The 21,935-nt window shown below is 51.2% G+C and overlaps 1 protein-coding gene across 1 annotated transcript in view; it reads left to right on the top strand.

Moving 5' to 3' along the window:
- The window catches only part of UBE2Q2 (ubiquitin-conjugating enzyme E2Q family member 2), a 32,083-nt gene extending 11,671 nt beyond the window's left edge, over window positions 1-20,412 (top strand). Inside the window, exons 3-13 of the mRNA XM_014546252.1 lie at window positions 924-1,028; window positions 3,381-3,437; window positions 5,243-5,383; window positions 6,775-6,859; window positions 7,807-7,867; window positions 9,353-9,443; window positions 12,016-12,074; window positions 14,122-14,170; window positions 15,091-15,186; window positions 16,937-17,003; window positions 18,918-20,412. Of these exons, the coding sequence (XP_014401738.1) occupies window positions 924-1,028; window positions 3,381-3,437; window positions 5,243-5,383; window positions 6,775-6,859; window positions 7,807-7,867; window positions 9,353-9,443; window positions 12,016-12,074; window positions 14,122-14,170; window positions 15,091-15,186; window positions 16,937-17,003; window positions 18,918-18,949 (843 nt within the window). The 3' untranslated portion in view covers window positions 18,950-20,412. The remainder of the gene's footprint in view (window positions 1-923; window positions 1,029-3,380; window positions 3,438-5,242; window positions 5,384-6,774; window positions 6,860-7,806; window positions 7,868-9,352; window positions 9,444-12,015; window positions 12,075-14,121; window positions 14,171-15,090; window positions 15,187-16,936; window positions 17,004-18,917) is intronic.
- Window positions 20,413-21,935: the final 1,523 nt, after the last annotated feature.

The following is a 21,935-nucleotide window of genomic DNA, read 5'->3' as shown; positions in this document are numbered from 1 at the left end:
GATGGACTGGATGATGCATATCCACGGGGTCTGCCTTCCACGCCTGAGGGCTTTTAGTCCCGATGTCCAGCTCAGCGTGCCTCACTCTTGCTCCATGGTCCACGTGCTTTGTGTAACCCTGTCTGGTCCTGCGCCTGCTTCCTTCGTCCTTCAGAAACCTGCTTCCTTCTCTCCTCTCTCTTCTGGGTCAGACGCACCCAGGAGAGTCTCCGGACCGAGTGAAGGGGGTTGCCCGGCTCGTCCTGGTCATGTCTGCGGGGCATCGACCCTTAAACTGTCGCTGCTAAACGTGCGGACATGGAGGTGTGTGCACAGCGCTCTCCTGCCTGCGGGGATGTGCGCACCAACAGTGCGATGTAAACGGAGACCTGGGGCGTGTTGTTGCCGTTTAGACACTCGAGTGCTGAGAGTTTCCGCAGAAGATGCCACTTCACCGTCACCAGTGAGAGGTTTGGTTTTCATTTCACAAACGGGAGGCTCAAGCCAAGGCGGTTGGACGCCGTGTCCCCTGTCACCAGGGCTCAGGACTGTCGTGACCACACGTGCCTCTGCCTGTAAATGAATGTGACCGGGGAAGGCACAGCTCGGACCCTGTGCAGCCACCGCCTTTGTTTTGTGGCCTGAATCACGATGAATGTGCTCGTCTGAAGTGACAGGTTCTCAGACAAGCAGTGAGCAGCTGAAAGTGGACAGTGCCGGCAGCCCTTCCTCTCCGCTTGCTGCGTGCTGCTGGGCCACTGTGGGGCTGCCCGCGGCCCGCGGGACTCCTGCCCTGGCCCCGCAGCACCCTCCACGTCATTCTCTCGGGGCTGCAAGTGGCAGCCGCTGACTTCTTTCGCTCCCTGCTGGGTGGGTTCCAGTTGTCGCGTTGCTGTGTCTTCAGGGCCCTCTAACCCGCGCTTCTTCACTGACCTGTTTTGTAGCTTCGTCAGCAGCTGAAGTGGTTGATCTGTGAGCTCTGCCGATTGCACGACCTTCCCAAGCACCTGGATGTGGAGCTGCTGGACCAGCCGCTGCCCACGGGCCAGGTACGGTAAGCTCCTCCCATCCCCTCCCATCCTCCCATCCCGTCGCCAGCGGAATCACGGCCTCAGGCGGAAGGAGCAGGACGCTTCCCTCACTGACTGTGCGGCTTATTGGGAGGTCGGTTCTGCTGTTGGGTGCTTTGTCTGCTTTGCTGGAGGCACCACACTTCTCCCTTTTGGAGCTGCTGCCATTCCCTGTGACAGACAACCGGCCCCGCCCGCGCTCACCTTCGTGGTTAGTGTCCCGGTTCCATCCCTGCTCTTGCGTCCTTCGCCTGCAAGGCTGTCCGGCAGGCGCCCCCAGATGGTGTCTCCTCCACGCAGTGTCCTGAGGAGCCAGTAGGATGTGGGAATGTCTTCCCTGTGCTGAGAATTCTCGTGTTCTCTCCCGAGTCTGTGAGAGCCCCTCGCCCCGGAGCCTGTGGTTCTGCCCCGTCTCGCGGCGGCTCTCTGAGCTGGCGGTACAGCTGCCATCTTGAGCTGCTCTGTCTGCTCTGCCCGCTGGTCTGTTGTTCGCTGACCGTTCACATTTTGCCCGAGTGCACCCTCAGGCACAACCCCGGGAAGGACGAAAGGCTGGCACACTTCCGAGTTCTCCCTTCGCAGAGGTGGCCGCACATCCGTTTCGCTCTCGGTTCTGCTGCTCATGAGCTGCATGACTTACCGGTCACTGTGGCAGCAGCTTCCCACCCAAAATGGGGGTAGAGGTGGTGCCTGTGTTGTGGGGGCTCCGAAGGTGACACGGTGCAAGGGGTGTGCAGGAAATGCCCAGTCAGTGAACGGCTCTTAGTCGGCCCTCAGGCTTGACTGGCGGTTCGGCTGAGTTGGAGTTCCGGGTGGGACAGAACTGGCCTTGGGTGTGGGCTGCGCGGCCGGCGGTGCTGGGAGCCCGACGCCCTCTGCGCCTCACCCATGTCCGCGGGAGCTCGAGGGCCTGTCTCTTCCGAGGTGTCAGCCGCGGGCGTAGTTAGATCTTTTCACTGTTCCTGCGCTCAGCATGGACGGGCCTGTTCAAGTCGGACTCTTGCGTCTTCTCCGTGGGTGAATGTGTGTTTTTTCCTCTGTGGTTTCTCTCCTTTCCGTTTTCTTTCTTTGTTCGTTTGGAAATGCCTGCTCGTGGGATTGTAGACCTCTGTGCTTGAGTCTTTGTAGCTTGGATGCTATGTCTCTATTCTCTCTTTGTCTTTTCATTTCAAATTCTAGAAAATTTTCTTATCTTTCAACGTTTAGAAACGTTATGAGGTCAGCCATCATGTCAAGTGTTGTTTTGGGTGTTCACTGCTGCTGAGCCAGTTTCCCGGGAATCGATGGCCTAAAACAATTGACTCCATGCCTCGCGATGGGTGGGGTGGCCTCGCTGGACAGAGCTGCTGCTGGCCTGGCTATGCAGTCAGACCGGGCTGGGCTGGGCTGGGGCCCTGTGGACGCACTGCCCGGGGGTGTCCCGCAGGGCTTCTCCTCCACGGGGCCCTGCTCTCCACGGGGCCCTCCTCCAGGAAGGTCATAGAATTCTTGGTGTTGTCTCCCAAGAGCACGGAAGTGGGAGCTGCCAGGCCTCTTAGAGGATTATGTTGGGAACCGGCCCCGCGTCTTGTCCACCACGTTAGTGGTTCAAGTCAGAGCCCAGTGGACTGTGGGAGGGGGCGAGGGAGGGGTGAGGGCCGGGACTGGGGCTCCCGGGGTCCTCTCCGAAGGGGACCCGTGCATCTAAGATGATGATTCCCGCTCACGGCGTTCGTTCTGTTTCTGGGCTTTGCCCGTAGTTTCTGTGCAGGCGTCTTTGACACTCTAGTCCTCGCCTCTCTAGCACCTCAGTTGTCTCTTTAAACTTGTGGTTGAAAATAGTTTATTTCGGTCTTGTTCTTTTTGAAGACTTTTCTCAAGTATCCATGTAGTCTATGCTGCTCCTTCCTATGTAGTTTTGCCCTTCCTCTTTTCTCATTCATGTTTTAGAGAGATACTGAGGGTTGATTGGGAGTGTTTGCTGTTGACAACTTGTAGGAGGAATTTAAGCTAATTCATGGCTTAGGATAGCTATTTAAATGAAAGAAGCCATTTAAGTGTAAAATTTTTTTTAATTTTCAGTTAGAATGTCTTTAACTTCTTTAGAGTTGCTTTATATTTGATTAATTGCCTGTGTTATTCCTAATGCACCTGTTAACCTTGAATTGTTCAAAAATGTTTCTTTTAAAAAGCTGATAAGTGTTTGTCATCAGAGCTGGATCTAAGTAGATGCTTCACTGTGATGAGCTCCCTGTAGGGTCAGTGCAGGAGAGTGGCCGTCGGGCCTTGATGCCTCCCGGATGCCCAGTGTGTGTGGTCTGCATGGCCTGGCACGTTCTTCTTTCCTTGCAGAATGGGACCACGGAGGAAGTGACGTCAGAAGAGGAGGACGAGGAGGAGATGGCAGAGGTGGGTGTCTCATGGAACAACATTGTGTGGGTGTCTTCATTAGGGGACGTTTTAGCAATTTCTCTAGTCTCTTTATGGACCAGTGTTAGTGTGGAATAATGAAAAGCACGTTGTTCTTGGAATTGAATGTAATTGACAGCTTTTGTTGAATATAAAATCTGGCTTTACCTCTAATGTATGCTTTTGAATAAATTGCTTCTCTGATGTCTCAGATCTGATTTTCTGGAAAACAAGAGCTCTTAACATTTAGCACTAAAATTATATTTACATTGAATAGTAATTACTACTTAACCTGTAGTTGTTTTAAATGTTTTTATTGATTTTTAGAGAGAGAGGAAGGGAGAGGAATAGAGATAGAAACATAGATGAGAGAGAGACATTGATCAACTGCCTCCTGCATGGAGATCGAGCCCACAACCCGGGCAAGTGCCCTGGCTGGTAATCGAACCCCGACCTCCTGGTTCATAGGTCGAACCTCAACCACTGAGCCACACTGGCGGGGCTGTCATTGGTTATTTTTGAGAACGGCTAAGTTTCAGAAGTTCTGTGTTTGAATAAAGAATTAGAGAGCATTTCAGGGACTACTCATTAGAGATAATAAAACTACCTCATGTTGAAAAACCATCTGGGAATTTTGTAGAGCAGATTCCCAGGCATTGAGCGGAGGCTGGTGTAGTTGCCCGTCACCCATGCGATGTCAGCCGTGTCCAGCTCTGAAGCTTTGCGTTTAAATTCAAACTCCGAGTGAAGCTCTGCGTGTCTACACTGATGGGATAAAAAGGTCTTTGGTTTCGTGGTCTTGGTTTTAAAACCTGTTTTGGTGTTGCATCTTAGAACTAATTGAATTATTACCTTATATTCTTGATTTAGAAAACTTTAAATCTAAAATAGACTGCTTAGAGTGCCTGAGACTAAAGACCTAGTTGTGGGTTTGTTTTGTTTTGTGAGTCTGAGAGAAGATCATTCTTAACCTTGTCTAATTAGAATGAGACTTTCTTGATAGTTTGTCCTTAGTGTTTCATGCAGGTTAACTGGGTGGAACAGTAACCCCCTGGGTCCTGTGCGGTGAGGCAGACATTGTCCTCAAAGAGCTTGTGTGCCTTCCTCTCCCCTCACAGGGCGACCTAAAGAAGGGACAGCACATCTAGGGAACCTGGCAAGGGGGGAACCGGCCGTGGAGGGTCAGGTCAGTGTGGAGGAGGAGAAGGTATCCAGGCCATTGAGGTGTTTAAAGGCCCCAACTGCCCCGGGCTTGGGCGTGTGTGGGGGCGCTGGATGCTCCTCTGGGGGAGAAAGACGGACTGATGCGTGGAGTCAGGAAAAGGCCAGGTGATTGGCTAGAAAGGGCAGGTGGCCAGAAGCCAGCCCAGGAAGGGCTCCGTGAGGCCTGCGCACGGACAGGGCTTCATGAGAAGGAACTCGGTCGGGTGAGGATGGGCGTGGTCACTCTCCTGGTGTAGGTCACAGTGAACGAGTCTGCTGGGAAATGGAGATAGCGGAGCTACCAGAACAAAGTACGAACTCAGGATTCTGGAGGCCTGGATGCTAAACTATTCAAATCTCTTCCTTCATAGGAGGTTGAAAGGTGGCTTATTTGATAATAGCTATTAAATAGGCTTTACTCAGATTCTAGTTTTATAACAAAGTACAAGCTATGGACAGGGAACCTTTTAATGGAATGTGAGGGCTTTTATACCCCTTCCCGTAGAATACAAGGATTCTCTCTCTTCTGCTCCCTCTCGAGTCAGGAATAGTGAGACGTTTGGCGTAAGCTTGAGCACACTCATACGTTTCTATGTCTGTAGGACATAGAAGACCTGGATCACTACGAGATGAAGGAGGAGGAGCCTGTCAGCGGGAAGAAGTCAGAAGATGAAGGAATCGAAAAGGAAAACCTGGCCATATTAGAGAAAATCAGGAAGACTCAAAGGCAAGACCATCTAAATGTATGTGTAAAACCCTAGAACCCGGGCTTACGCGGCTAAGTAACGTCGTTGTAGGTGATAACGTTCATTCAGGCGCCGCCCCAGCTCCCTCTCCAGCCGCCTTGTGGCTCAGGCACGGGTCTTGTTGCCGTCGTGTTGTTATTGGTTGATTGACGTTTCTCAGCTGTTGATAGCCACTCTCACCCTGTCATCTGCCTTTCCCCTCTGCCCTCTTCTTACGGGGTCTGTGTTTTAATTCCGTCTCTAACAGTGCAGCTCAGTCCTCCAGGAAGCGCTGGCCTGGCTGGACCAAAGGTAATGTTACCTTTGCTGTCACGTCTCTGATGGTGTGACATGAACACTCTGGTGGCAGGCACACCTCATGGCTTCCGTTTCCTCGACTACAATGCGTGTGGGCGCTATGGACCTTCTGGGTGATTGCTCTGAGGGAGAAACGAGAGTCCTGCCCACAAAAGGCCCAGGCAGAGCAGGAAAACACCAAGTGAGGGTCAGGTTTCTGTTTGAACACCTCCTCCCTCCTGCCTTGAATTAGAGCTACTTCTTAGCCCCGGAACCTGAGGGCCCCTTGCTGTCTGGGGCAGTGCCTCGGACGTGATGAGGTGGATTAACATGCGAGGAGACGCCAGCTGGTGTGAACGGGTGGATCGCTCGCCCTCCTTCTGCCTTACCTACTGTGTCAGCTCAATCGGCAAATCTTTTTTAGAGCAATGAGATGCAGCCATGCTATGCCCTAACGAGGGACGTGTGTCATCGTACATGTGTTTAAGGCATAGAGCGTGCCACACCGATGGCCTGGAGGTCGTCTGGGTGGTGGGAGGTCATGTGGGCTGAGGGAGGTCACATGGTCTGAGGGAGGTCACGTGGGCGGTGGGGTGGGCTGTGGGAGGTCACGTGGGCAGTGGGTAATCCCTTACTGTAGGCTCATCAGTCACAGGACAGGTACCCTCGGGTGAGGGCAGCTGGTGATGAGGGAGACCGTGCTTGTGGGAACTCTGTGTCTCCCTTTTAATTTTGCTGTGGATAAAAACTACTTCACAAAATAAATTCTTACAAGACATGAAATGGAAAACGGGTGGGTTTGGAAAAGACAGATGCTGGGCTCCAGGTTACTGCCAGGGCCGTGGCATCTGGACATGCAGGGGGCGGGGGGGTGGGCGGGGACACTTCCTTGCAGATGAGAAGGAACAGTGAGTGAGCCAGGCTTGCCCCCGGGTTTATGTCCTGTTGAAGCTTCATGATCTTTGATTTAATTTAATTAACTCTCTTGGCTGCTGAACGTGTTCAGTGGGGATCCATTTTAAATGCCGTTGGAAACGTCCGTTTCGGCTCAGACACCAGGGTCTTCAGCTGTCGGACTGGAAGGTCCTGGTCAGCGTCTCTCTGTGTTCCAGGGCGCGGTGTCCGGGTCGGTGCAGGCCTCAGACAGGCTCATGAAGGAGCTCAGGGACATCTACCGCTCGCAGAGCTACAAGGCAGGTGAGCACGCGCCTCCAGGCTCGTCCGCGCCTGTTCAGGGTCCGAGAGTCCGGTTCGCTTCTCGTAACTGGACAGAACCAGAACTAGGTACTGACTTCCTGTGAGGGGTGTGAAACGTAGATGTGACCAAGTTATCGAAAGACGTGGGTGAGATGGGGTGAGAGTACAGTACCCCCCACCCTTGTCCAGGGCTTCAGTTACCCACAGTCAATGGGGGTCCGAAAATATTAAATGGGAAATTCCAGAAGTGACACGTATTGAGCATTCATGTGCCCTGACTGGGGCTCGAACCCACAACCTTAGCATATCGGGTTACCTTAAGCAATGGAGCTACCCGGCCAGGGCTGATCCAGGAGTTTTAAATTGCACACCGTTCTGAACAGCGTGTCTAGAAGTTTATCTGTAGAAACCTATTAGCATACAGTTAAATATTTGAATAATGGCTTATCTTTAAATGTTAAATAACTTGTTTCTGCAGCACTGTTTGGAGTAGCAAAAAATAAAAGCTAATCAGATAAAGGGTGGCATTGGTTAAATTATGCTGTGTCCATAAAATAAGTTACCGCAGAAACGGTAAGAAAATTGACAGTAGGTTTCTATATACCAAGTTGGAAAGATGCTCCAGAAAGTTGACAAAAGGAGATGAAACTATATATGGGGGGGTCCCCATTGTTATAGAAACGTGTGCGTGTGCGTGTGCGTGAAGGTGCCTGGGATTTTACAGGATTTCTTCTCCCACTCGCAGTTGATGGTACATAGTTTCTCAGCTCGTTAAAGAAGCCTCTTCGTTAGCGGCTCTAACGATCTGGGAAGGGCGTGAGGCGTGAGGTGCTCAGCGCTGGTGGCAGAAGTTACCATGTAGCTTTGTTCCGTTTCAGTGGCACCATTTCTAGCTTCGGGGGCTGTTCAGGGTCTAGATGAGTAACTAACACACTGTGTCTTTGCAGGGTTTTACTCAGTGGAACTCATAAATGACAGTTTGTACGACTGGCATGTGAAGCTTCAAAAGTAAGTGGCTGTTCCTGCTGCCCTCGCGGGATTGGCTTAAGGGCAGCTGTCGCATGGAGATTCCCCTCCTCATTTGAAACCATTGGAACGGCTTCTACTTGATGCTTTAGACCTGTTCCTGCAGTCGTTCTAGGGCAGTGGTTCTCAACCTTCTGGCCCTTTAAATACAGCTCCTCATGCTGTGGTGACCCCCAACCGTAACATTATTTTCGTTGCTACTTCATCACTGTCATGTTGCTACTGTGATGCATCGTCATGTAAATATCTGATATGCAGGATGGTCTTAGGCGACCCCCGTGAAAGGGTCGTTCGACCGCCAAAGGGGTCGCGACCCACAGGTTGAGAACCGCTGTTCTAGGTGTAAAGATGAGCTGTTTCTTGGGCTGAGTGACAAGTAAGGTGAGGAGGAAGGAGCAGAGGAGGGGGCGGCTGTGGGATAGTGTCTGCTGGAGGTGGGTGGACACAAGTGGATTGACTACCTGGCGAGGTTGACTGGTAGCAGTTTGTCTTTGAAGGAAGGGGTTTGTGTAAGACCTGAACATATAGGCGTCATCACACAGGTTTAGGTTTTGTCGGTGGTTTCATCTTTTCTGGTCTCGTCCATGGTGATTTATCGCCATGACCCCTTGTCTAATAGTGCAGTTTTAGGAAAGGAGATTGCATTTGTTTTGAGTCCTTGAGAAAATTATGTACATATGACATGGCCATTTCCTCTAAAGTGACTGCTAACTCTGAGTCACCAAAGGAGAATAGATTGAGAATATTGTGATACGTTTTTTGTTGTTTTTAATCCTCACCTGAGATATTGTTTCCACTAATTTTTTTGAGAGAGTGGAAGGGAAGGAGGGAGAGGGGAAGAGAGAGAGAGAGAGAGAGAGAGAGAGGGAGACATTCACATGAGAGAAACACATGGATTGGTGCCTCCCCTATGAGCCTCGACCAGGGATCAAACCTGCAACCAGCTGCGTGCCTGTGACTGGGAATGGAACCAGGACCCTTCAGCGCTAGGCCAACGCTCTAACACTGAGCAACACCACCCAGGGCTAGAATCCCGTGCTCTCTCTCTCTCTTTTTTTTTTTTCTTTAAATATATGTTTATTGATTTCAGAGAGGAAGGGAGAGGGAGAGAGAGAGAGAGAAACATCAATGATGAGAGAATCATCGATTGGCTGCCTCCTGCACGTATGCCCCCCAGCGGGAATTTTCCCCGCAACCTGGGCCTGTGCCCTGACAGGAATGCAACTGTGACCTCCTGGTTCATCGGTCGACGCTCAGCCACCGAGCACACCGGCCGGGCTGTGGCCTCTTTTTGAGCTTTAATCCCCAGGAGTTGGGGTTGTAGGGTTTGTTTTTCCACAGAACAGCTGTCACCTTCGTCTGCTTAGACTTGCCCTCGGGCTCTGTTGCAGTGCTTGGGCCGGCTCCTTTCTGAGGCTGGTGAGTAAAGAATCTGACTTTTTTGGTTTTTTGTTTTTTAATTCTTAGGGTTGATCCTGATAGTCCTTTGCACAGTGATCTTCAGATCTTAAAAGAAAAAGAAGGCATAGAATATATTTTGCTTAACTTCTCTTTTAAGGTAAGAAAATTGTGGCCGCACTCCATGCGCTGCTTGTGGGAATGCGTGTTTGTACAATTGCTTTGGAAAACAGTTGGGATTTCTGGGAGCAGTGCCTGCGTCCAGGGATCCCCGGGCGTGTGCCCTGCCCAGACGCGTGCTCGGTGCACGGGGGCCCGTTGAGGGCTGCCCTGGGCACGTGGCCCCCATGGGAAGGTTTCCATGAGCGAGCAGAGCGACGTGCCCCGATAGTGGCTCTTAAACAGAAAGTGGGCAAAAGACGCCCCCTGTGTGCAGGTCATTCCTGAAGAGCTCGAAACAGGTAAGACCCATGATGCTGTTTCAGCCATGCAACCTCACGGAGGCATTCTCACCCTCCGGTGGGGTGGAAATAGTCTTAGAGATGACAGTGGAGGTTTTAAATCTTTTGTTTAAAAAAATGGCACGTGTTTTCAAGGAGGGATGTTTGACCTGTTTTTCACGTTGAGAGGAAACGTTCTTGCAGCAGTTGTCTTCCAGGTGTGTCCATGTAAACACCTGAGCTGCTGGGTGCGAGCGTGAGAACGGTGCTTTCTCTTCCCTCCATGAGGACTGAGTTCCACAGTTTATAGCTCCCCCCGAACCTTACGTAAGGGGCGGAGGTGGGCGATGGAGGGGGTGCCTGGAGTTGGGCTGCGTGTTCTCTCAGTTACACTGTTTCTGTCTGGGAGCCGCTGGGTGAGACGGATGCGTGGGGAGCAGCTCCCTTCCCTCCGGTCGGTTCTCCAGGAGGCGTTGGTGGTGGCCTGTCCCCTTCTGTTTGGTCACAGGAGCTGCACAGCGTGGCGGTGTTTCTCTGGCCTCCCTGACCTTGTTCTTGGGGGTCAATGCTGTTTCCCCTCAGCTGCCCCCTTCGCTGCAGCCCCTGGGGGAGAGCGCGTGTCGCCGTCTCCGGGCTCGGCTGGGTGTCTCCTCACGTCTCGGAGGTTCTACCAGGGCTGGGGCCTGGTTGTCTGATTGGAGCAGCTGGTCAGCGTGTCATGTTTTGATCTCGTAGGTGCTTCCTGTTTGTCCTTCTCGCTTGGGCTCTGTTTCTTGGGTTTTTTATATTTATTCCCGTTCCCACTCCCGTTCGCTCCTTCGCTGCCTGGCAGTGACCGTGCGTGTCCTTAGCTCGTCGGAGGCGACAGGCAGTGGTCAGTTCAGGTCCCCTTCCTTGTCCGGCCCCGAGCGCGTGGCTGTGTCTGCGTCTGGTCCGACCGAGAGCTGCAGGTCTGCGTGCGCGTTGGCTTCTGGTGGCCTCGTTCTCCAGGTTCCGTCTCCTCCCCGAGGCCCAGCCTTTCCTGTCCCTTCCCGGGCTGTGGGAGGAAACAGCTGCACTTGGGCTGCATTCGGGGAGTGTCGTCAGGGTCAGGGTTCCAGTTGGAAGCTCCTTGCTCCCAGCCCTCGGGCACCGTCTCCGCGTGCGGCCTCCGCTGTTGCTCTTGAAGGACGGGGAGTGCTCACGTCGTGCGAAGCCCTTTCTTGTTTTGTAAAGTTTTCAGACGTTATCTCTTCAGACGCCGCTCGGTCCCTCCTCCTCCCTCCGGGGACGCCCTGCAGATGGCAGCCTCCGGTCCATGACCCTGGGTCTCGTTTTCTGCCTTCTTATCTCTCTTGGCTTCATGGTGGATGTTTTTAGATCCATTTCCCAGTAACTGACTTTTTCTTCCATAAATCTTCACTGTGGCTAAACTCACCCGTGAAGCGATTGGTTTCAGTTGTTGCATTTCTAAGGTTCAGTGTTTCTGTATAGTTTGTCTTTCTGTGGCAGTTCTCTGCCAGGGTTTCAGTCTCTGCTTTGCTTGCATATATGCAGCATCGTTACTTTACAATCTGTGTCTGGTAAATACTGACTCCTCGTGTCTGTTGTTTGCTTCTCGCTCTCTAATCTTGTCGTCTCTGGGCCTCATGGAACTTATCTGCAGCGACAACCTTACGCACGACAGACTGGGGAGCTGGCTGGAGCCCGGGTGCTGCTCTTCTCCAGCGAGGGCTCCAGCAGCCCAGGGCCCTGCAGGCGTTTCGGGCTGAGATGACCAGAGCGGAGGCGCCTCCTTGTCAGCAGGGAGCTCGCAGTTTGTCCTTCCGGGTCCCAGCTCCGTGCGAGGCCAGGGAAGGCCTCGCGGGAACCCTGAGCCGGCTTCACCTCCCTGCCCAGGGAGTCGGGAGCCTGCAGCTTCCTCCCCTCTGACCTTCCTCTGTGCAGTGGGAAGAAGCCCTGCTCTCTGGGCCCTGTGTACGAAATGATTGACATGTTGTCCACCTTCTCTAGTTCCCAGTCAGAGGCTTGATCCAAACGACCGATCCGCATACTGGACTGTTCCTTTACCCGGTTCTGTGGGAGGGGCAGCTCCCATAGTCACACCTTCACCAGCACCCGGCTCTGTTGGGAGTGATCTCGGCCTCGTGTTGATTTGTTTGGCTTTTATTCCGTTCCCTTTCTGGTGCTATTTCCAGTGTTAGGACCCTCACGCGTCATCAGGTAACAGATGTCTTTATGGACTGAAATCTTCTAAGTAATGTGGTATGGAGGGTGTTCTTCACATCAATTAACTTGCTCATTTGCTTTCAGGATAACTTCCCATTTGATCCTCCGTTTGTCCGCGTGGTGTTGCCGGTTCTCTCCGGAGGGTAAGTGTCAGTGGCCTTTCTGTGACCGTGGGCACTGGAGCTCCCGAGGCCGGACGCCAGCTCGCCCGGGGCTTCTGGAGGCGCGGGGCCGGGGGCCTGAGAAGCGGCATTTCTCAGCCGGCTCAGGCGCAGCTCCCGCTGTCGTCTGGGGACCACAGTTTGGGAGCCACTGGTACCAACCACTGCGTGGTGCACGGGTAGAGCTTTTAATGGCCCCTATTTGTAACCATTTCACCATTAAAAACCAGATGTTTTTAAAATATGAATTGTGATGGAGTGTCCAGAGAAAGTGAGATGAGAGAGAGTCCCACGGGCCTGTGGCCACAGGAAGGGTTGGCAGGCCTCTCCCGGGCCCGTGGGGCGGCCGTCGGGTGCCTTCGGGGGGTGGGTACGGCTGGAGAGCAGGTGGTAGTTGTTGGGCGCTTTCATCCAGGCTGGGAGGGGCCGAGTGTGCGCTGGGTTAGGGGTGAGGTGCCCTGTAGACCAGGGGTCCTCAAACTACGGCCCGCGGGCCACATGCAAGTACAACTATTGTATTTGTTCCCGTTTTGTTTTTTTACTTCAAAATAAGATATGTGCAGTGTGCATAGGAATTTGTTCATAGTTTTTTTTTAAACTATAGTCCGGCCCTCCAACGGTCTGAGGGACAGCGAACTGGCCCCCTGTTTAAAAAGCTTGAGGACCCCTGCTGTAGACCCTCCGAGTAGGAGCGGCTGAACTACTTTGAGAATTCTGAAGTAGCTGACCAGATAAATGTACAAAAATATTTTTATCAGATCGTTTTGAAAGTTGGTATGAACTTGGCCAGCATAGATTTTTCACATTTTTGTTGTGAGAAATGCCAAGAATGTTAAGAATTTACTATCATAAACAGTTTACCGCCTGGTTGTGGAGACAGACACACAGTCAGGAACCCAGTTGTCCCTCAGGTCTCAGCAGACACAACCACCGACTCCACGGGCCTCACTGCACAGCGCACAGCAGCCGTAATGTAGCTTTTTAAACAAAGAGCTGACTGTGATGCCGTTTTCGGTTTTAAGATCTTTTACATAGTTTCTCTTTACGGATTCTGTTTCCACATGGGCTGTCGTCCAGTCCTTCACGTGAATAATGTCAGGTTCCTCACTTGGTGAAGTCATTTGGTTTATTCAACCTCGGATGCTTTTGGTTGGCTGGAATCACAAGCCCAGGCCGGATGGTCTCGGCCAAGTTTACCGGGGAGGACGGCCTGGCGCTGGGAGAGGTGCAGGAGAAGGAACCGCAGGGACAGAAAGGCCGGGCCCGGAGGACGAAGCAGTCACGTGGACTCAGTCCTCACACAGACCTGCTCAGGGTCTTACTTGTTTTCAAGATTCCTACAGTTTTTCTTGTCTAAGATCATTCCCTTGATTTTATTTGTAGGCGTGACAGTTCACGTATTTTTTAGTTTAAAATAACATTAAAGGAGGAATGACATTCTTTTGTTTGAGGAAGTGTCAAAAGGCAGAAGGCTCTTGATCTGAAGGTCATTCCTGCGGAGCCTGGGCAGCCCCAGGGTCATCTGCTCAGAGAGCAGCTCAGAGCCAGGGAGGGAGCAGGGGGCACAGAGCAGCACCATTCGACCCTCACAGCACGATGGATGGAGACAGTTAGACCGTGACCGCAGGTGCTCAGGGTCACAGACACGGTGGAACGTACGTGTGCTCGAGGGAAAGCCTCGCTGTCTAGCATGGCGGCGGAGAAATTGCCCACGATGCCTTCTGGGGGGCGGGGTCTCCGTCCCCTCCCGCCCCGCCCCTGGGCACGGAGGGCTGAGTTCCTGCTTCCTGACAGCTGAGGCGCCTGTGAGTGTCCTGTTACCCAGACCCGTTCTGACTCCAAATGAGGCTGCCGTGGGCTGGCACTGGGAGCTGTGCGTTACCCACAGTCCGGGCACCCGACAGCGGTGTTTGTTCCCGCCTGTCTCCTCGTCTTCACACGTGTGCGTACTTTCTTAGTAACGCACGTCAAACCTGGGAAGGAACATGGAAACCTAGAGAATGGTGTATGATTCCTGTTTTCTTTTAAGGTACGTGTTGGGTGGTGGCGCGTTATGTATGGAGCTTCTCACAAAACAGGTGACTTTTTTCTTTTCTTTTTTGTTAATCTTCACCCAAGGATATTTTTTCCATTGATTTTTAGAGAGTGGAAAGGAATGAGGGGAGGAGGGAGGGAAGGAGGGAGGGGGAGAGAGAGACACAGACAGACATGTTGATTGGTTGCCTCCTGCACACACCCTGACCTGGGCCGGGGATGGAGCCTGCAACCCAGGTGTGTGTCCTTGACCAGGAATTGAGCCCGAAACTCTCCAGTGTGAGGACCGAGGCTCTAATCCTGAGCCACTGGCCAGTGCAGCTCTTTTCTTAAAGTGCTCGTGGCTTCACCCTCCTCACGGGTTCGATTATGTAAATTAGACTGAGTGGAAAGGCTCTACTTGAAGGTTTTAAAGTTCTTTCTTTTAATAGCAGCCACTTTTAATAGTGAAAAAGCTATGCAACATAAACCAGTAAAATGACATTGTACTGGGTTGTCTTATCTGTGCTAAGATAGGAAGTGAGTTATATTTAAGGTTATAATTTGCTCATGTTGGGCATTTAAAACAGGTGTTTTTTGTTTTTTTTTCGTGTGTGTGAGATTTTAGAAATGGTTCAACTTTTCTTTCTTTTTTAAAAATATGTTTTTATTGATTTTTAGAGAAGAAGGGAGAGGGAGAGAGAGAGAGAAACATCCATGATGAGAGAGAATCATGGATCGGCTGCCTCCTGCACGCCCCGCACTGGGGATCGAGCCCATAACCTGGGAATGTGCCCTGATTAGGAATCGAACCTGGGACCTTTCAGTCCCCAGGCCGGCGCTCTATCCACTGAGCCACACGGGCCAGGGCTCAGCTTTTCTTTTGCTTCATAAGCACAAACATCTCAGTGCTCATCTGCGGTTGCTGAGTGTTGCCGGCTGCTGTCGGCTTTCCCACGCGTTCAGAGAAGCTTTCCTCCCGCAGGGCTGGAGCAGCGCCTACTCCATCGAGTCCGTCATCATGCAGATCAACGCCACCCTCGTCAAAGGCAAAGCCAGGGTGCAGTTCGGAGCAAATAAGGTACTTTTCTCAGTGATGTCACCTACAGACAGGAAGTGAGTTATATTTAAGGTGATAATTTGCTCATGTTGGGCATTTAAAACAGGTGTTTTTCGTGTGTGAGATTTTAGAAATGGTTCAACTTTCTTTCTTTTAAAATATGTCTTTATCGATTTTTAGAGAAGAAGGTGTCCACCGCTTCCCGTCTCCCGAGGCGTCTCCTGTTCCTTTTCTTTGTCATTTTTAGATAAACATGCACGGCTTTATCTTGTTATTGGTACTTTGTTATATGTACTTTGCAGTTTCCCCAAAGCGAGATCCTGTTATAATAGTTAATTCCCAGCGCGCATTTACGTGCTAAGCTCTGATCTAGGCATTTTGTGTGTTGACCCTTTCAATCCTCCTCATAACCGAGGAGCAGGTTCACTCTCTTGTCCTCCTGGTGTAGGTGAGGAGCTTGAAGTGCCCAGAGGCAGGTAGCTGCCTCAGGTGATGGGGGCGGAGCCAGGACGGGAGCCAGACAGTCGGCCGTCAGTCGCTGCTTTGAACCAGAGTTCTGTTCTTTGTCGCTGACTATCAGAATCATCTTTCCATGGCTGGTTGAGTTACCTGTAAACGCAGGCGTGGGCCAAGGATGGACTCTGGAGTTAGTGTGTGTTGGGAAAATACCTGTGTGATGGAAATCAGCCTGACCTGACATTTTTTAAACATTCAGCCGTTCCTAAAGGTCTGTGTGAATTGTGTGTTCAGTGCCAAATAGCATTAAATCTAAATATGTATTTATAACCATAGTACAGGTCCCATCACGAGTCCACAAAATCCTAACTCAGAGGAAGCAAAAAAGGCTATTTTTAAAAAACCATTTATTTGGGATAATATTACAAAGTAACTCATTTTTACTTTTAGCTCTTTTATCAGCTATTTCTTTACACTGGAACAAAATACCATTTTGTATAAAACCTAGAAGTTATTTATTGAACACCAATGAATTGCTTAACTACTTTTAGCTAGTTTTTTTTAACAGTGTTTATATTTCAGATGCTTTAAATGTACCAACAGAATAAGTATATAATACCAAAATTTTATTTTTCTAATGACAAGATTGATGCTCACTGTATAGTGTCTAAAGTCGGACACATGCAAAAACCTAAAAAGTCCTCTGTAAGTTGACCGCCTAGAAATACTGCTGGTGTTTCCTTACAGAGAAAATACAGAGGGCTTAGAGCAGTGGTCTTTCTGACTGACAGAGCATCTCACCAGTAACCCGCCGTGTAAGCTCAGCTCTCTGGGCTTCTGTATTTTGATCTGAAATACAACTGTCTGGATGGTTCAAGCCTCTCCCAGCTTATAACCCTACAAATCCAGTATTCTGTCTTTGTTTAGTGCTATGGTCCTGGGATCAGTCAATGTCAATGTAATTGCTTTACACTTTTACATTTCCACTCTATATACTCTCTATATACTATATTCTCTATATACCATAGCTCTCCCTCTCTCTCTCTCTCTCTCTCACACACACACACACACACACACACGACAGCATATTTTTAAATACCATTTAGCACCTCACTTTTTGGATAGCAGCATTTTTAAAGCGAACAGACTATTCCCTGCTGACTTTAGAATCCTGGAAGGTAAAACTTATATCGTAAAAAGTGATATGTTTTATATCACTTTTGTCACTGACTATCAGTGTGACACATCCATAAATTATTTGCCGTGATTTTCATCTGCTTAGAGTTTTGATTTAAAATGTATATTTCTCTTTCAGAATCAATATAATCTAGCAAGAGCCCAGCAGTCTTATAATTCCATTGTACAGATACACGAGAAAAACGGTATGTTCAATTCCATATGTATTTATTGCCATTTGTTTTGCATCATGTACTGCTGATATGTATCCTGTTTTATTGTTGGCTTTGCTTTAGTATCTTGTCAAGTGCAGTCACCCCTGAGAAAACTCCCCTTGGGGACCCACACCCTGTGCTTCCTTCCAAGTCGTGGCTCCAGATACGTGGCCTGAGAGCCTCTGAGTCAGAGTCAGGATCCCTGAGCAGATTCCTGAGCTGATGGGTCCTCTGACTCCTCTGAAGTGTGTGGTATTAGGGCAGGAGCTCAGTGTCTACCTGTGGCGGGGCCTGGGCCAGCGCAGGTCCTTCAACGGCGATGAATCAGCAGGGCCTGGCCCGCCCCTCCCGGTGGTGGCTGCTCCTCGCCGATCCTGCACGCTTGTCACTCAGGCTAATTCTAATATCGAGTATATTTCATAAGCTTCACTGGCCTCACCTAAACTTTGCTGTATTCTCTGCGCATGTTTGAGTCTTGTCTCTAACTGAGGTAATAGAGTTGACTTGGAATCAGACCTGTTTTCCGTGCCATTTCTGTCACTCGCTGGCTCTGTGGCCTTGAACAGTCCTGTGCCCTCTGCCTCAGTCTCCTCGTCTCAAATTGGCACGAGGTCTGTCTTCCAAACTCGAGAGGAAAAAAGGGCAGAGTGCGCTTGGCCTTCGTGGCTCAGTGCTGGGGAGATGGTCGTCGCCGCCGTGCTGGGGGACGGTGCGTTCTGTGTGCGGAGGACAGGGCGTGAGGAAAAGAAACGCCAAGTCCTTTTCCTTCAGGAGGATTGACAGTAACTCTTCTCTGCTTTGCTGGGCCTGTGCCAGCTTGTGGCCGGGAGCTGTGTTTTGTGCTCACGTCATTTTAATGACGACGGGAACTTGTCACTTGCGGTGACTGTTGGATTCTGAGAGGTGAGCACGGGCCGCGCGGAGGTACTGGGTCTGGGCGCAGACCAGGCCGAGGGGAGCCCACAGGACAGCGGCCTGATGCTCCTGTGGGTGGGGGTGTCGCCCTCGGTGTGTAAAGAAGCAAACCTGTGAGGCATGAAGCGAGGTTTCCTGTATCCAAAACCGTCTTCAGGTTCAAACTTGGTAAGTCTGGGCTTCCTAACCGTCCTCTCCAGCCCCGAGTCAGGGTGTGTGGGCTGTGAGGGCAGAGCCAGGAGCTGCCTCCGTCTGGCTCCTGCTGAGGGTCTCGGGTCCCGTCGCTGGGTCCCTGCCCAGGGCTTCCTCGCTGCTGGCCGCAGCGTCTCATCCTCCGACCACAGCCCCGGGCCTCTGGCTCTGGCGCCAGGACTTTGTTGGGGGAGAGTGTTTTCAGGGAGGGTTACTGTTAAACACGGAATCTGAGTGGAATGTGAAGCCTAGCTTTAGTCCAGTATTCCACACTTGCCTTCAGCAAAAGCCAGTAATTGGAGATCGTATGTTGAAAGCTCATGTACAGTTTATTCATAGAAAATGACTGTATACAGACGGTCTCCAGCTGACACTGGTTGGACTCAGGAGTTTTGACTTCATGAGGGTGTGGAAGGATACAATTCAGAGGAACCATATTTTGGATTTGAATCCGGATCTTTCCGGGGCAGTGGTACACGTCGTGTGATGGTCTCAAGATGCCGGACAGCGGCCTTGAGCCGCAGCTCCCGCCGGGCAGGGAGCGCCAGTCGCCCGGTGCTGCTCGTGTGCTCCTGGGTGAGCGCGCTCTGCCCACTGTTGGCTCAGGCGCGCATCGGGCGGGCAGGGACCCCTCTGGCAATCAAGGAGCGTCTGTGTTTAAACGTGGAAGTGCTGTTACCAGCCCGTGTGAGTTTAACTTTGCAATAGGTTTAACCATGAAAATGACGAGTCGAGGACGTAGCCAGCCTTAATAACATGTCCGTTTCAGAACTAAAGTGTCTCCCCCACCTGTTTCAGGCTGGTACACCCCTCCGAAGGAAGACGGCTAAGTGGATGGACTGTCCCAGGCTCGGACCAACGTTGCTTTAAAGAAACCTTCCCACCGTGCAGACCAGCTTCGAGTGCCCATAACAGCAGCCCCGACGACGTTAGCTGATAGACACTTTAGTGGATACTCTGTCACCTAACATCCTGCATAAGTTACAGCCTCTCATTTGCTCATTGTAGGTATCTTGGACTCAGCAGTGGGGCCTTTCCTGTATTTTTCTTGATAAATACACACACTGGCCACTCCTTATCATCTCTTTTTCTTGAAAAATGATATCTGTTAGCAGGCAGGTCAGCACCAGGTCCTGGAGTTGCAGCTGTAGGTGACGTCTCCCTGTGAGCTCGTGCGCTGCGAGGACTCGCAGTGTGTTGTCCCCTTAGAGCCAATAAAGGTGATTTGGTGTTCCTGTCGGTTTAGGAAATTTAAGGTCTTCTCGATCACCGTAGCCTTTTCCGGTTGCCAAAATAACGACAGAAAACCTGCTCCAGGAATTGTTACACTTTTTATGGCCTCTCTGGGGCCATTTCCCACAGACACGCTCTGAACTGAATTGCAAGGTGGGGCCACGCAAGCGCGTCAGCTGTGGCAGTGGTTGCACTGGGCATCAGTCCTGCTGGCTGAAGCTGCTACTGGTTCAGTGTGTCTGGTGAAGATCTGCAGCCTAGATCTTGAAGTTCTTTAAAATACTAAGTCATTTCACATTTCCATTTTAGTAACGGGATGTTGCAATCGTTTGTAAACTAATAAGCTTATAAAGTGATTGGCACAAGACAGACTCCGAAGGACAAACAGACCCCTCACTGGGAGACCTAAACATTTTTGCTACAGTCATACCAATGGCTTTTACTTAAAGACTAATAAGGACTCTACACATGTTAATTCTTTTATAAAACCTGACTCCAATCAGTACCCTCTCCATTCTCTTGCCTTACCTGAATCAGTCCTGTTTGATTGGAAGTAGATTTTTTATATACCCACGTTTGATTTAAAAGTAAGGTCTAGTTATTAAGCACTTTTAAAATGAAATCCAGAAGCACATTTTCTGCACAAATCACTTACAAAGTTCAAAAGTGTTTCTTAGGCACTTGCTCTGAGAGTCAGTTTTCAACTTTGTAAGCCGCCTGGGAGAGAGCCCTGCACGGCTGCAGGGCCGCAGCGTGTGGGGGCCGCGGGGGAGGCTGTCCTGGGTTTGCTCACGTGGTGACATTTGTGCTCAGCTCTGATACAGTGGCTCAGACAAGCGACAAGGCAGAATTCTTTAAAGCATTACAGTTCCTTAAACCTAAGGCTGGATCTTGAATACATTATTGAATTCTTTAATATCCTGATGGCTAGCAGGTTGACAGCTGCACATTTGGCATGCTTTGTTTTTATTTGGAGTTTATTTTTCATTGCAGATTTATTTGGCAATGTACAGTAAATTTTGTAAACTTGCATCAAGTTTATGAATAAAGAATCATTTAAGAAACAACGCTGTCCTTTACCCTCATTAGAGGTGCCCTTTGCTCAGGGGTCCGGAGTTCTGTGGAGTCTCTGGAGCAGGACTGCGGGGCCATGGGTGAGGGGAGACGCTGGGAGAGCAGGTTGGTTTGACGAGAGCGACAGACCAGGACGGTGTGTGCCCAGGTCTCCCTCAATCTCCGCTCCCCCACACTCGTGCTTCAATAGAAACGTCTCCTGGCTGCCCCTAGTTCCCCCTGTCAGTCGTCCGCTCCCCCTCGAGGGTCCCGTGGTGGCCTCACACGAGGTCAAGTTCGCACAACAGGAAGCCCAGGGCCGGAGCAGCTCCTCTGGGCTCGGCTGGAGGCTCTGAGGTTGGTTGTGTTGGTTTCACCTCGGATGGAAGCTGTGGATGGATGCGGTCCTGCTCCCTCCTCCCAGGCAGAGTCCTGTCTCCAGGGTCTCCTGGTCCCAAACCAATGTCTGGATCTCCTTGGACCCCGGTTCTCAGCATGTCATTTGGGGAACCCTGGAGACCCCACGAGGCCCTTTTAGGAGGCGTTGAAGGTCAAAAATGATTTTCCTGATAAAACATCATTTGCCTTTTTCAGTCTCGCTCTCTCTCAAGCGCACAGAGGAGCTTTCCGGGCCCACACGCCTGATACGGCCACAGCCTGAGTTCCCGGGCCAACCCAGCTGCCTTCTCTTAAGCCAGACAGAGGTTTTCACTATTGGGGGGAGGGAGGGCGGGCGTTCTTTTTTTCATAAAAATGTTCTTTGTTAATGTGAAGTGGATTTGTTACTTTAATATTACAGTGTTTTAATATGGCCGATATCAACAGGCATACCCCAGGCGAACAGGTGCGGAGCCCTGCCCTGGCCGGGGTGGCTCAGTGGGTAGAGCGTGGGCTCAGGGAGGAAGGGTCCGGGTTCCATTCCGGTCAAGGGCACGACCTCGGTTGTGTGCGTTGCTTGCGGGAGGCAACCCATCTGTGCATCTCTCTCCCATCATGTTTCCCTCTTGTCTCTTCTCCCTTCCACTCTAAATCAAAGGAGACGGTGACAGGACGGTCTGGCATTGTGTGTTTAAAGCCTCGGGGTGCTGGCCTCCCTAACCTTTTCCTGACGGGAATCGAACACGGGATGGTGCTCCCCCAACTGAGCCACTCTGGCCGGGCAACACATGGTTTTCTCTGGGGAGAAAGGGTGACTTGTATCTCACTGCTAATAAATTCATGTGAAAGGAGTGCTTATTTCAAAACCCATAGGTACATCCTTAGGGCCCATGGACACATACCCTCGGGGGAGGATTAACAGCAGCAGCAAAGGAGCGCGTGGGAGTCCCGAGGCCAGGAAGTTTGAAATCCACTAGTGAGACCAGTTACTGGGGAGGAGCCAGGGCTGGGCCAGCCGGGCAGCGGCGGGAGTAGAGGTGGGGGGGCGGGGGCAGCTGCACCTGCTGTGCTCGCTTTCCCGGCGCCGGTGGTTGCATCGGAATCGGCAGCTCCAGTCCCATGCAACAGGCCCGCTGAGCACGAGGTCCGCGG

The sequence above is a fragment of the Myotis brandtii genome, unplaced genomic scaffold (assembly GCF_000412655.1).
Source record: "Myotis brandtii unplaced genomic scaffold, ASM41265v1 scaffold439, whole genome shotgun sequence".
NCBI classification, from domain to species: Eukaryota; Metazoa; Chordata; class Mammalia; order Chiroptera; family Vespertilionidae; genus Myotis; species Myotis brandtii.
The sequence above is the reverse complement of the archived record's forward strand: the minus strand, read 5'-3'. Positions and strand labels throughout refer to the sequence as shown.